Source organism: Mugil cephalus, chromosome 3 (genome assembly GCF_022458985.1).
Source record: "Mugil cephalus isolate CIBA_MC_2020 chromosome 3, CIBA_Mcephalus_1.1, whole genome shotgun sequence".
NCBI classification, from domain to species: domain Eukaryota; kingdom Metazoa; phylum Chordata; class Actinopteri; order Mugiliformes; family Mugilidae; genus Mugil; species Mugil cephalus.
In genome coordinates, this window is record NC_061772.1 from 2,673,355 (window position 1) to 2,686,927 (window position 13,573).

Here is a 13,573-nt window from a genome sequence, read left to right on the forward strand (position 1 = left end):
GAGAGACGTGACGCCTATCAGCGGCGGAGAGGTTGAACCGTAGAAGAGGCGCAGGGTTTCAGTTGTGTCAGCTCTTGATGTGTGTCCCCTTGTTTGCGGACTTTTGACTGACGCAATCCTTTTTATCCCTTCAAGCTTGCCTGTTGCAGCCTCCGACACCAAGTAGAGGATCACACGAAGACACCAGGCGCTTTTTATATACCTCCCTTTCTCTGTCTTTTTTCCTGCCGCGGAACCTCTTTACCAGCGCCCGTGGCGTCCATCGAAGTCGGAGCAAGCGAGGGAGCAATCCAGCAACGGACAGAGAGACCAGCCAGCCAGCCAGGGGACTCTGGTTTCCCCCGCTCTCATATTTAATCTCCGCTCCCCGTGGCTCTTTCTCCTCTGACATTTTTGTTCGAAAACTGCACATCCTCTCCTGCTCGCTCACACCCCCCACCCCGACCTATGTGGGAGCCCTGAGAGCGCACCCAGGGGGGGAAACTGTGTATCAAAGCTCCGCGGATCCCCCAGGCAGCTTCGGATCACCGTGGCCAGAAACGAACTCCCTGCCGGGCGCCCACAGCCGACATGCCGCGGAGGAAGCAGCAAGCGCCTCGGCGCGCCGCAGGTACGCACTGATTTCGGTTTGCTTGCAATTTACCTCTCTCTCTCATGCCCCCTCTCTCTCTATCTCTCTCCCTGTGTTTGCGACCCACTCCTCCCAATTCAGTTACTTTTCACTGATATTTCCTTTATCCACAAAGCAACATTTGCGTAGCAGCATCATTTTTTTGTTGTGTACTTAGAGCAGATATCTCCGTATACTTTTCTTAGTGCCAGTGTCCTCCTCTCACTGGACACACACAGGCTATTACATTCATAATGAGTGTTTTAGAATCACCTGTGCAGCCTCCATTCTTCTGTTTGAACAGCTCTTTGTGATCTTTAGAATTCTCAAAAAACGCCCTGCCGTTCAAAAATAATTATACAAGTATTTCTTTTAGTTTCTAGCGTCAGAAGTGTATCAGTTGCACTTCAGTCGATCGCAGGAAAATAGTCTGCAACTGCTTGAATGACTGGTTAACAGTTTGAGTTACTTTCCAAGCGAACTGTAAAAATAAATATCTCACACTCTCGGATGCACGCTGCATTGAAAATAAATAAATAAATAAACAAATAATAACAAACCATCTGAAAAAGTCACCTGAGACTTTGAAAAACAGCAATGAGCATTTTCCTTTATTTTCTGAAAAGTCATTAATAAAGGAAGCGATGTTCAGATTGGCACATACCTAAAGCAGTTGTAATCTGTAGATATTGAATATTTTTCATACATGCGTGTTGTGTGACTAGTGACTCTCAGAAAGGTCACAGGTCAGCCACACATCACTAAAAACAGTGTAATTGCGAGAATTTTTCTTTTGTGTGCGTAAAGCCCTGTTTGTTATTTTTTTCTCCTGTTGCCTCCTTTTGAGAACTTGGATCTTTTTTTTTAAATCACTCTCAATTCTTTTTACTCTTCCACGGCTCATCCTTCTCTTCCTATGCCTTCTCTCCGCTTGCGGATATCGACTGAGGAATTAGGGCTTTATGGAGGAGAGGTGTGGTGGAGCCCTGGGGTCAACTGACTGCTACAGATGTCTTTGATGCTTGCTGATTTATTTTGGGGAAGTCAGATTAACTCTAAAACAACTTGGTAAATGACCGGAAGTTAGCTCTTTTAGTGGCGTTCGTCTTGTGTGATGGTGATCTTCTATTTTTGTTTTGTGCTGAGCATTTCTCTAACTTTAATCTAATGTTGGTAACACAATGTTTTTGTGATCCGCTGGTAGTAGAGCCATACACCGGTGGTTCTCTGCGTTTTGTCAACAGAACTCTCTAACATATTCTGTTCACAGTTTAGAGCTTTAGCAACCGTTCTCTATTCTCTAGTATAATTTATCTTCCATCTTGTCCGGGTTTTTCTGCAAAATTTATATAAAAACTATTCACATAGGTCAAAATTGCATTTTCTGAAAGACGTGCCATCCTTGTTCTCATCAGGGTTTGGTCTGTTCTTTCTCTCCTTCCCTTTGGTTTCTGGGAAAGACTATTCTTCTAGTGTAAAGATTATTTCACAGCCCGGGGAGGGAGTGTATACTGGAAGAGAGCTTTAATGGACAATTGCCATCTTTGATTTGACGCCTGATTGATCACCTGTCATCTGGCCGAGCCTTTGATCTGTTCATTCCCAATAAGTGTCAATAAATCACCCCTCCCTCATTCCTTCCTTCCCTCCCTCCCTCCTTCCCCACCTTCCCTCCCTCACACTCATTCCAGTAGGAAAGCAGGGCCTGCTGAAGTCGTGCCTGCATGGCCTCACGTGTATGTAGCCATCAACACCGTCATTTCATTGTGTGTTTTTTTTTTTAATTTACCTTTTTTCTTTTTACTCAGTTACCGTCCTTAACCGCAGTGAATTAGTAAGCATTTTTGCATGACTTTTAACATATTATTTTTGAGATGTGTTACACCAGCACGCTGATGTTTGGAACTTTGTGTGACTCTCTAGGATTCCACAGGTTGCAGTGCAGATAAATACGAGAGCAATGCTTTTCGAGCACACATACACACAGAGTGGTATTAAAAATGTACGTTTAAGTCTCAGTGTGAGACAGAAGGCTGGTTTGCTCCATCAGAAAGACCCGTCAGAGAGACTTTGTTTCATATTTGATTTAATTGTCTGCCCTCTGACAGCCACATTCATCAATGGCTCTAATGGTCAATCAGAGGCTGGCACAGTGAGAGAGAGAGAGAGTCTTATGTATTCTCGGTCCAGAGTCGCACTTGATCAAACTGTTTTAGCCCTAATGGACACAATGGGTGGGGGCAAAGGAATGGGAGGACGGACAGATAGATGGATGGATGGATAGATGGGTGGATAGATGCACAGTGGGATGACTGAAAGCCTTTTTATTCAGCCAGAATGACGGAGTGAGTGCGCCGGCAGCGAGAGAGGGAAAGAAAATGAGGCATTTATTTCTCTGATGAGCAAATGAGAGCAACACGAGGCAAGCGAAGGAGGAGTTTCATTTTAAACTATTGGCAACTTCCTATTTTTTTATAGCCTTCAGTCCTCCTCTTCCTCCTCCTCCTCCTCTCTCCAGCTCCTGCTCATTCCCTCCCTTTCTCCTTCTCTCCAGCTGCAAGTTGTAAGGTTTAGGAGAACTGCATGGCACACAAAGAGTGATGACAAATTGATTGCGCTGCAGTGATGGCAGGAGTTATGGGAGGATGGCAAATGATAGGTCTTGATTAGGAATTTAGGGGTTGGGATTAGGGGGTTGGGCAAAGTACCCCGAACCTTGAGTTTTTTGTTGTTTTTTTAGCAACAAAATCTCCTCTGTTCTTTCACTTTTTCCTCTCCTTCCCCTTATGCAGCTGATTTGGTCTCTGAGAACAAACCGTTGAAAGGGTTTGTGGTTAAATGCAGGAGGCAGCTGCACGATTCAGTCAACCATCTAATTTGTTTGATTGACCCGAACTAGTAAATATGATTGGACGTCTGTGCGTTTGCTGAAAAGTTTTGCCGCTTCCCGTGTGTTCTTCCGCCAGAATCCCTCCGCAAAAGTCCATTTGTAAGGAAATTCCTTCAGTTTTACACGTGCCTGTATTGGTCTGTCTTGACTCTCTTCCTCTTTCTGTTGCATAGAACCGCACACATCCCACACACACACACACACACACACACACACACACACACAGACAGACACACACACTTCCCACTGAGCACACTGAGCCGTCTAAGAAGAGGAGTTGTTTTGCCAGCTTCATTAGCGTTCTCCTAATTAGCCGAGCAGCTGATGGATCTCTGACAGGTCTAATGATTGGAGATGACAAGCTCCACACACTGTCACGCTCACCAATTAGGTCTGCAGCATAGTTGGATGTAATCAACTTGATCTTACACCGTCCTCGTTTGCCCTCGCTCCACCCAGCTTTCCCCTTTCTTGCCCTCAACAGGTGAGAGTTTGGGCCGAGGTGGCGTGTTACAAGTGTGGGTGGCGCCAGTTAGACGGGGAGAACATCAGGTGTTTGTTAAGTTGGTGGGCATGTGTCTTATGCGCCAGCTCTGTGCAAGTCTTCACGTTTCATTCGTGTCCACGTGCATACGCGTACACACACACACACACACACTGTCCTCTGAGAAGGGGTATTTATTTTTTCAGTGCTCCTGACATCAGAAAAAAAGACAAAGCCGAGGCAAGCGCCGGGATTTTGTCCACGGGCTTCAAAGCCGGGCTAGACCAAACAGATCATTGTTATTTGAGGGGAAGCTTGAACATCAGACATCCAGCAGATTATTTTTTTAACTTTTCTTTTTTTTTAACAGTTCCAGAGTGTGTGTGACTTCCAGGCCTAGATGTGAAACTATAAATTCATTGTTTCTAAAGCTAAATTATAATCTTTTAATATAAGGATGTTCAGTAATAAGTAGTAATTGTTTGGCGTGAACTCTGTATCGTGTATGCGAGTGTGTCTTGTCCTTCTACAACCGCTCCGCTGATTGATAATGTCGACACCGGTCATTATTAGCTGCTCAATGACACTTTTCCGAACTGGAGGGATTTTTCACCCACGTTGATTTCTCAGAAACACCTATCATCAGCATGGTGTCCAAAAAGGCTAAGCATGATTTATGTAAATATTAACATCAAGACAGATCTGCCTCTGTCCAACTGGAGATAGATGGCAGCCGGGGAGGAAAAGCAGCTGATTTCTGTGATTTCTCTGCCTCACAGTGTGTGTGTGTGTGTGTGTGTGTCTGTGTGTACATACATTTGCAAGCGTGCGTGATTGATTGTAGATGAGAGCGAGAGATTAATCATGCTTGATGTGTGTTAACGTTGCACTCGCGGTGGATCTAAGTCGAGATGCAGTGGCCCATTTAAATATACTCACTCACACACACACACAGATTCACAGGAGGGAGCGGGTACACTCACACACACTCAGCCAAGACATGCACATGTTCACCTTGCTCGGCAGAGAACAGCACACGATATTAATAGACATTTAAAAAATATATAGAGAGTAGTTTTGAGTGTGTTCAAGGTGAAAAAAAAAAGAAAAATACAACATTCTGGCTCAGTGTATCAGAGCCTTTAGCCAATATGGCCTAATGAAAACAAGTCAATAATGTTAAGATAATCAACCTTGTTTAAATGAAGTAATGATAATTCTTTGACTGGATTAAGTGACTGATTTTATTTTCTAAACAGAACCTTTCATGCAGCCGTTTGCTTCAACTCACTCTCAGCTATGATGTATTTTATTTTAGGCAGATATGGTAAGAGATAAAATACTGTTAATTTATTATTATACTGTCCGGTCTGCATTTTACCCATTACCGTTGTCTACTAATTACATCTCATAAATTCTTTATCCCTGTTTAGCTGTCATGAATTATTCAATGACTGACTTTAGAACACAACCCGTAATCATGTAATCTTATTCACGGCATGCTTTTCAGTTTGAAAATGTTTACCACATAAGATTAATGTCTTCTGTTTTTTTTTTGTTTGTTTGATTGTTTGTTTGTGTCGTTTTTTTACACTAGCATGTCATATTGGAAATGACCTATAAGACCTGGTAGAAGAATTACTTGAGCCCTTGGTAATAAAATGAAATTCAGAGGTTACTCATCCTTGAAGTGAAAATGTTTTACCGCAGTTTCCAATAAAGTGGATGCATACAATGAGCAGTGCTTCGAAAAGTGCTCGAAAAGCCGAGCTGCTATGGAAATAAAATCACTGCCTTAAACATTACTATCGGCGTCTTTGGTTACCGGTGTTCAGTTGTTTTCTTTATTCATTTTTGAGCATTGACAATAGGATCACGTTTAGGGCATGAGTTTTATAAACTATGACTGAAATTAGTGAATGCTGTGCATTATTATATTGTTTATTTGTCTTTTTTTGTAGGTGAGTGATTTTTCTATTTTTTAATTTTTTTTTTTGGTGAATTTTTACTATAGTCGCTAATTTTACTAAATGCTCAAAAAACACAAGTGTTAGATTTTTATTGCTCTTGTTAAAGACTTCATAGTTTTATTTGTTCAGCACTAAAAGATCCCTAGAAAGTATTCAAATGAAACAGTGTGAAGAAGAAAAGTCACTCAAACTACAATAGTAAGTACTTCTTCCCATTATGGACTCGCATTTAGAAATTGCAGGAACCACAGTTCCGTTGGCATGTCTAGTTAAAACTGTGGTTTCAGCTGGTTCCACCAAATGAGTTTTAAAAACATCACTTCTGCCTCTGCAGCACCTCTAGTAAACACACAACTAAATCCCAAATCTCCCCTCACCACCCTGTCTCTGCCTTAAAACTCACCACATTTAATAAAACTTTTGCATGTATGCTGAGCTGAAAGCAGTTTCTCTTCCACTCGGTCTTGCCGTGCCAGTCTCAGTCCTGCTCCATGCATTACTTTGTGCCGAGTGAGTCTTTCCCAGGCAGCTAACTGACATTGTGATTTGTTATGGCCTTCCACTGCTTTTCTCAGTGCTTCTGCCCCACCATGCCACAATGAACCAAGAGAGGGTGAGGGAGAAGATATAAAGTGGGAGAACTGTAGCATGGTTAAATATTCTATCATAGGGAAGGACAGGAAGGGAATGAGATTGTAAAAAAAGATTATGTGCACAGGCAAGAGAAAGTAGGAACAAATGAAAAAGCAAGCAAGTAGACAAAAGACAATCATAGAGAGAGAGGCAGAGAAAAAGGGAGGGATGGAGGGAGAAGAGCACCCCCCTCCCATCCCCCTGCCCTTCCATTCCTTGAGGATAAGTGGCTGATGGTTTATAAACAGTGTTTCTTTTCCTCCCTCTCTGAGAATCTTCCGTCATGGCTCCCATTAGGTTGACAGCTGTCAATTAGAGCTCCCTTGGTCTGGCGCACTGCACTTTATTGCAGGCAGTTGATGCTGTCATTTTGCTCCCAGTTTCGCCTTGAGCGTTATCACGAGCGCTCAAACAGTCAATAGCTGATGCATCAGCAGTTATTTCTTAAATTGGCTCACAAGGCTGCATCCTTTCCTCATCCCCCCCCCCCAATTCTTCTCCCTCTCTCCTCTGACTATCTACTCCCTGTGCTCCTCTTTCTCCCCCAAAGAATATTTTGTGAGGAGGGAGCAGTGGGTTGTGCCAGAGAAGAGTTCCTCACAGATAATCACACAGCGTTAGCCTGAAACAAAAATCAATTATTAAGCATGGAATCAAATGAATTTTTGTCATTCAACTTTTCTAATAGGAGCAAGACTTATGATGACTATGCACATTACATAAGAAACATAAAAACAAGAATCATTTATTGTCATTATGTGAGGACATAAAATGTTCGGCAGTGGTTCCTGATTTAAGTAGTGCAAATGTAAAAAAATCAGAATAAGCACTATAAAAAATACGAGTAAAATAAAAATAATTAAAAATAGAGCAAGTAAGGCAGCATGGTGGGGAGGACGGTGGATTTGACACAGACACACAATCAGGAGGGAGGGTTGAGTGTGTATGCATGCCTTCATATATGATACAGTTTCTAACATACAGTTCATCCCTTTTCCAGAATCTGAGGATCACTCGAGCAGCAGTAACAACCCCACTTTTTATCATGGACAGGTTATATTTTGAAGTATTGAACGAATCGTTCTCAATAATGGCCTTAAATTTACCAAAATGATTTGAACATATTTTTAAAATAGTTGTAAACCTAAAGTCTGCCAATGAATATAATGAACAGAAGAATCTTGATAGCATGAATTAAGAATAACAACTACAATATGTGTGCAAAAATTCGACAAAGATAAAAAGAAACTCATAACTGTAAATACGTGTGATGAAATGCTGAAGTGGATATTATACCAGCACGGTGTGTGGATGGGCTGAGCACGTAGTAACTTCGTATTTGGGCAAATATGCAAGTGATCAGTGGACAATATATACAAAAAGTATTGGCTACTTTTGTTCGTATTTGAAAATTTAGTGTTTTTATTTATTTATTTATATTTATATATTTATTTTAATTCAGGTAAAAGCTTTCAAATACAACTCAAATGTCCTTGTAATATTAGGTTATTAGTCCTAATCGACAGCCTCTCGCTGGGAGGTGCTAGTAGACCCAAACTGAGGCAGTCTGGGTAAACAACTAAAACGGGAAATTTGGTGAATGGACTGAGGTCTCTCTCTCTCTCTCCCTACACACACACAGCACACACTTCCTGTGCTGATCCCAAAAACTCTACAGTAAAGCATATGCTAGACCTGTGTTAGTGTGAATGGAGCTGGTTTGTATCCATAACCGAGTCTTCTTTAGAATATCTACACGTCACAGTTCTCATCTAACTCTTTGTAAAAACTGCCGTTTCAATTTTCAACTCTTCAGTAGTCTCTCAAGTAGCCAGTGTTGTGTCTAACAGGACAGTTGATTTGTGGTTGTGGCTAGCATGCATTCGTAACATGTTTGGCCTTTTATGCTTTGTGTCATGTTCAGGAGATGGGATGATGTATGTGTATATGTGTGTTTGTGTAGAAGAGACTCGGGGAGACTAAGAAACTGCAGGCCCAGTTGGTGGATGAGTTAGTGTCAAGACAAGGTGTTTATGTGTGCATGTGAGTCTGTGTGTGTGTGTGTGTGTGTGTGTGTGTGTGTGTGTGTGTGTGTGTGTGTGTGTGTGTGTGTGTGTGTGTGTGTGCGTGCGCGCTTGCATCTTTTGAGTGTCATCTGGGCTTGGCTCCAGGTCTGGGTTTCTTCTTACCCTCAGTGGGGGTTGCCTTTATGTCTGCAAAATGTGGGTATGTGTGTGTGTTTGTGTGCACACTTGCACAATCAGAACCCTTTGCTTCCCTTTCCCACGGAGGCTTTGGCTCAACCTAGAAGAGACTGGCAGCCATCAGTCTTGTGTGTGTGCGTGTGTATGCATGTGTGCGCTCAACGGTGGCTGTGATGAAAGGCAGGGGAGCCAGTGAGGATCCGTCTGGGGCCCTGGTAATCAGGGCCAGCCCGAGCTGACATCCTTCTCAGGCTGACAGCGCCTTCCTCTTCTATCCTCACATGTGCGTACACACACACACACACACACTCACACACACACATATATATATATATGGTGACCACTCAGTCATTGCCAAAGGACAGTCTGACATGACTTTGGCGCCCTTATTCCTTCTTCTTGTTTCATGTTCTGATCACTTTCAGATGCTAGGAATTACTCTCACCCTCTACAACGCCACAACTGTGTGTGTGTCTGATGTGTGCGTGGTAGCAGTGTGCGTGTGTGTTTTCCGAGGGGTTTATGAGTCAAACCAGGAAATGCATGGTTTGATATAGTCTGGTCTTACAAGGGTGTGGTCGGAAATGCATGTGCAAGCCAGCACACTTACTCCTGCATATGTGTTTGTGTCTGTTTTGTGTTCTTTAAAGAGGGTTAAGAGTAAAGAAGCAGGTGAGACAGAGAGAGCGAGAGAGAGAGAGAGAAAGTCAACCATGCTGAAAAAGGAAAGAAGTGAAAGAGAGATGAGAGGAGTGGGAAGGCTGTTTTATTTTATACTGTGAGGGCCTGTTGCTAATTAATGTTTCTTGGTCGGTTTCTGTCGGAGCTGAGTAATGTTTTTGATCTTTATGCCTGATAACTGCATACCTAATGAGATTTCAAAGCTGGTGGAGATGGGAGTTGCTGCTCCCTGCAATTATTGACAGATGCCTTTTCTCCGCCACTGGCTGCCGCGCCATAAATCCTTCCTCAGTAATGAGCTTGAGAAGTGCCACCCTGCCAGTGAGCTAATGAAACCAAGCAAGGGGGGCCGCCTGTATGTGTGTGTGTGTGTGTGTGTGTGTGTGTGTGTGTGTGTGTGTGTGCATGCGTGCAAAAGGGTGCATCACACTCCTCTGACACATTTTTTTCTCTTTAAATGCACTCTGCAGATGTCAGCCACCTCGGCTGCTTGCGACAAAGAGAGAAAGAGGCAGGAGAAAGATAGTCAGTGAGGAAAAAGGGAAAAAAGAAATACAACGCCAAAGCCTCTCTCTGTTTCTCCACTTTATGAGAATTTTCAGGGTGTGGGTGGGGGGTGGGGGGGGGGTGGGTGGGGGGTGGGGGGTGCTCAGGTTACAGCCCCATGTTAAGTCTATTTGTCTAGGTTTGACTGTTTTATTTGAAATACTAGTATCTCTGTTGCCAAACAGGACTGTGATTGATATTGCTGCGCCCCCATCACTGCTTGCCTGCCCACATCCAGCAGTCGCTTCTCTTTCCTTTTCCTTTTTTATTTTTCCTCAATGAACTCTTATTCTTTGTAACTCAGCCAGGGAATGCAAAGGGCTTGAAATAAAATGAGGAGAGAGCCATGTGAAGAAAGACAGAAAAAAAAGAAGGAGAAACTGAGAAGGAAAATCAGGGCGACGTTGCTTCCGCACATCAAACAATTTCACCCAATATCTGCAGCAGGTTCGAGATCGCGTGCGCGGGGTGTGTGTGTGCATTTAAGCATCTATGCATGTACAGTGTGTTTGCTGCATGTACTCTGAGGTTTCCAGAAACCAGAAGAGGAAAGCGGCAAGTAGACGAGCACCGTCTCCTTGCCAAACAGTCGATTTCCCCCTCTCATCGTCCGCACCATACATCACAGACCCACCCTTCTCTCTTGACACAATGACGTGTGTCATTTATCAAACAGGACCTTGCCAGGGCCTCACATGTGTGTGTGGGAGTGCATAGCGTCGCATACACATTTGTGTGTGTGTATATAAGCACATATGTGTGTTTCGGTCTGTAGGGCAGCATTTTCTTCTCCCTCTGAGGTCCCCCAGTGAAGAAGGTAGGGAGTGAGGGATGGAGAGTGAGACAGAGAGAGAGAAACAGAAGGAGAGATTATTGGTTGAAGTGGGTGTGTTAGAAGTTGGGGGGAGTAGAGGAAAGCATCAGCTAGACTAGTTTCACATATATTGTGGCCCTGCTACTTTTGTTACACCCTTCGGGATAAAAAAAAAGCATTCCAGTGTGTGTGTGTGTGTGTGTGTGTGATATTGATGTAGCAACTTTAAATAGTATTTTACACGCAATTACTCACATTTCACATCATAAAAAAGTATAGATTGTAAAGCATGCCTTCATTAATCTCTGATTCGTGTGCAGACATGCGTTTGTGTTTGTGTGTCAATAACAATCTGTGTATGTCTCTCTCATGCTCATGTGTCCTGGGGCTGCTTGTAGGCGTGTATCAGTCATGATGTCTTATCTAACGGACACACACACACACACAAATGCACACAAACTCACAGCCGCTTGCGAGTCTCTCCCATGGGCTTGGGTAGTGCAGTCTCTCACTCTCTCTTCACTTTCCTGACTCCCTGATTCAAAGGGAGGCCTTATAGAAGATGGATGCTCCTTAAAAAAAGAGCCTGTTGATGGATATGAATCTGGCCCCGCCATTCATCACTGCTATATTATTTAGACTGGATCGCTACAGAGCTGTAACCTGAGCTACAGCAACGAACATGTGTGTGTGTGAGGAGATGGCAGGTGAAGGGGGGTGGAGATGTGGCTGGGTGGACAGTTGGGATTTTAACAGGAAGAGAAGTTGAATTACAGTAAAGCGAAGGGAAAAAAGTGAGTAAAACATAATAGAGAGGTTACCAAATAGCAATATGAGTACTAGAAGGTCAAAGGTTGGAGTTGGTGATGCATGTTGACATAACTCGTCTTCTAGTTTGTTTTTCCCAACTTGCAGAGACGAGTATTTTAAATGGGGATGTATATGGGAAACTCCACCACCCTAAGTCAGTTTGGAAGTCTTTGGGAGTATTAATGTGTTATGAACAAAACAGTGTAATATCGTTTTTGGTTCCAGTGGAAGCTGTACAAAGTAGATTCAGTGGCTGTGGGGCTGCTAACTGCAAGACTGAACATGACAATGAGGTTAGAAAGATCAGAACCCACCAGACCTTTTCATTTCCTCTTGATCCGAGGCAACCATAGCCGGTTCTGTTTTAAATCACCCAAATCAATGACTTAATCGTCAGTGATGAAGTCATTATTATGAGTTATTATTATGATTGAAGTAGGTGCCGAGTAACGACAACAAAGAAAGATGAATTTAATAATGATTATTTATGATTCTGCTTCATGGATCCTTTTTTCCAACTATCCATGGTTGGTAAAACAATATTATTGGTGTGGCAATTTGGCCACAATGGTTTGAAACTACTTTTAATTTTTACTTCTCTTAATAAAGAAATAGCTGATCTGTGTGTTGTATGTAACAAAAAGAGGCAGTGCTTCAACTATGAACTCTTCCAGGGAGTGCTAAACCACAAATATAAAAACACATCTCAAACCTGTCTTGTTTCTTGCAAACTGGTGAAATCTTTATCACAGACATTTGTTTGATTGTATTGGGAAACTACTGTTACAGCTAGTCAGTCTCACATAAGACGGTCAACTTCGCCTTAAAGTGTAGTGTAACAATCTAATGTAATATAAAGAGACAGTGTATGGAGTCAGAGTAATTACACACTGATGCATAATGCTCATGATAGAGACCATATACTACAAGCATTGCTGGAGTCTTGACCACTTGATACTGGTAATGAAAATAAAATGTAACAGCACCAGAGAATGAACTGGCTCTGAAAAAATAAATAAATAAAACAATAACATATACCTTTAAAAAAAAAATTCCATGATTTTTAAAATTATTTTTATTATCGCTTTTCAATTTAGCATGTTCTAAAACATCTTATGTATGTTCTACAATATAATAATTATTTTTCCAGTGACTGTTTTCCAGTTTTAGTCTTGTGTTTAGTGTATTTAGTGTGATAGGGTTCAGGGATGGCGTCAATAAGAATGTGATTTCCATTTACTGCCAGTTGCTTACTAAACATCTGTATTCCTAGTCTGCCATTTGCCTTTTAACAAATTCCTATATCCCACCAGTCAGTTAGAAATAAACACGACTTTTGAATGAGAGATGAAATGTTTTCAAGATGTTTAGTTTTATTTCTTTTTTCAGTTCACGTTTCTTATTGAGATGTAATCTTGACTCTTTTGGAGTCGGGCAGGACTTGTCTTTTCACGAACAGTCACATGGTAAAGGTGAGGAAACAAACTCCTGATCATACAGATATTAACAATTCTGCATGTACACATTGTAAATACCAAACTCGGGCTGAGTTGTTTGTGGCAGCATGTGAGTCTGTGGAAACCACAGGTAGATATGTGGCCTACATCATTACTGGGAAGACCTTGGGGCTTTTATGGAAATAAAGTTCAATACTTATGCACATACACAGTCACAGATTTGACACCATCATAAATGCATCATCGCATGTGTCAGAGATTCTGTTTTTGTAACTGGTGGACATAATTGATTTCATTCAGTCACTGCTGTTTGATGCAGATTTTCTTTCTTAATTGCCCCTGCGAACTATTCTCATACATATAGCAGACTTTTAATTATTTCCATAATTACAATTTTTGTATTTCCGCAGATGCTTTATGGATTTTCTGACACACCCTTTAGCAGTTTTTGTGGATGTTAATCCAGCTTAAACT

At 42.2% G+C, this 13,573-nt stretch overlaps 1 protein-coding gene across 1 annotated transcript in view; it reads left to right on the forward strand.

Annotated features, from left to right (window-relative positions):
• The window catches only part of tshz3b (teashirt zinc finger homeobox 3b), a 39,095-nt gene that overhangs the window by 4,941 nt on the left and 20,581 nt on the right, over positions 1-13,573 (forward strand). Inside the window, exon 2 of the mRNA XM_047581083.1 lies at positions 136-610. Coding sequence (XP_047437039.1) covers positions 571-610 — 40 coding nt within the window. The 5' untranslated portion in view covers positions 136-570. The remainder of the gene's footprint in view (positions 1-135; positions 611-13,573) is intronic.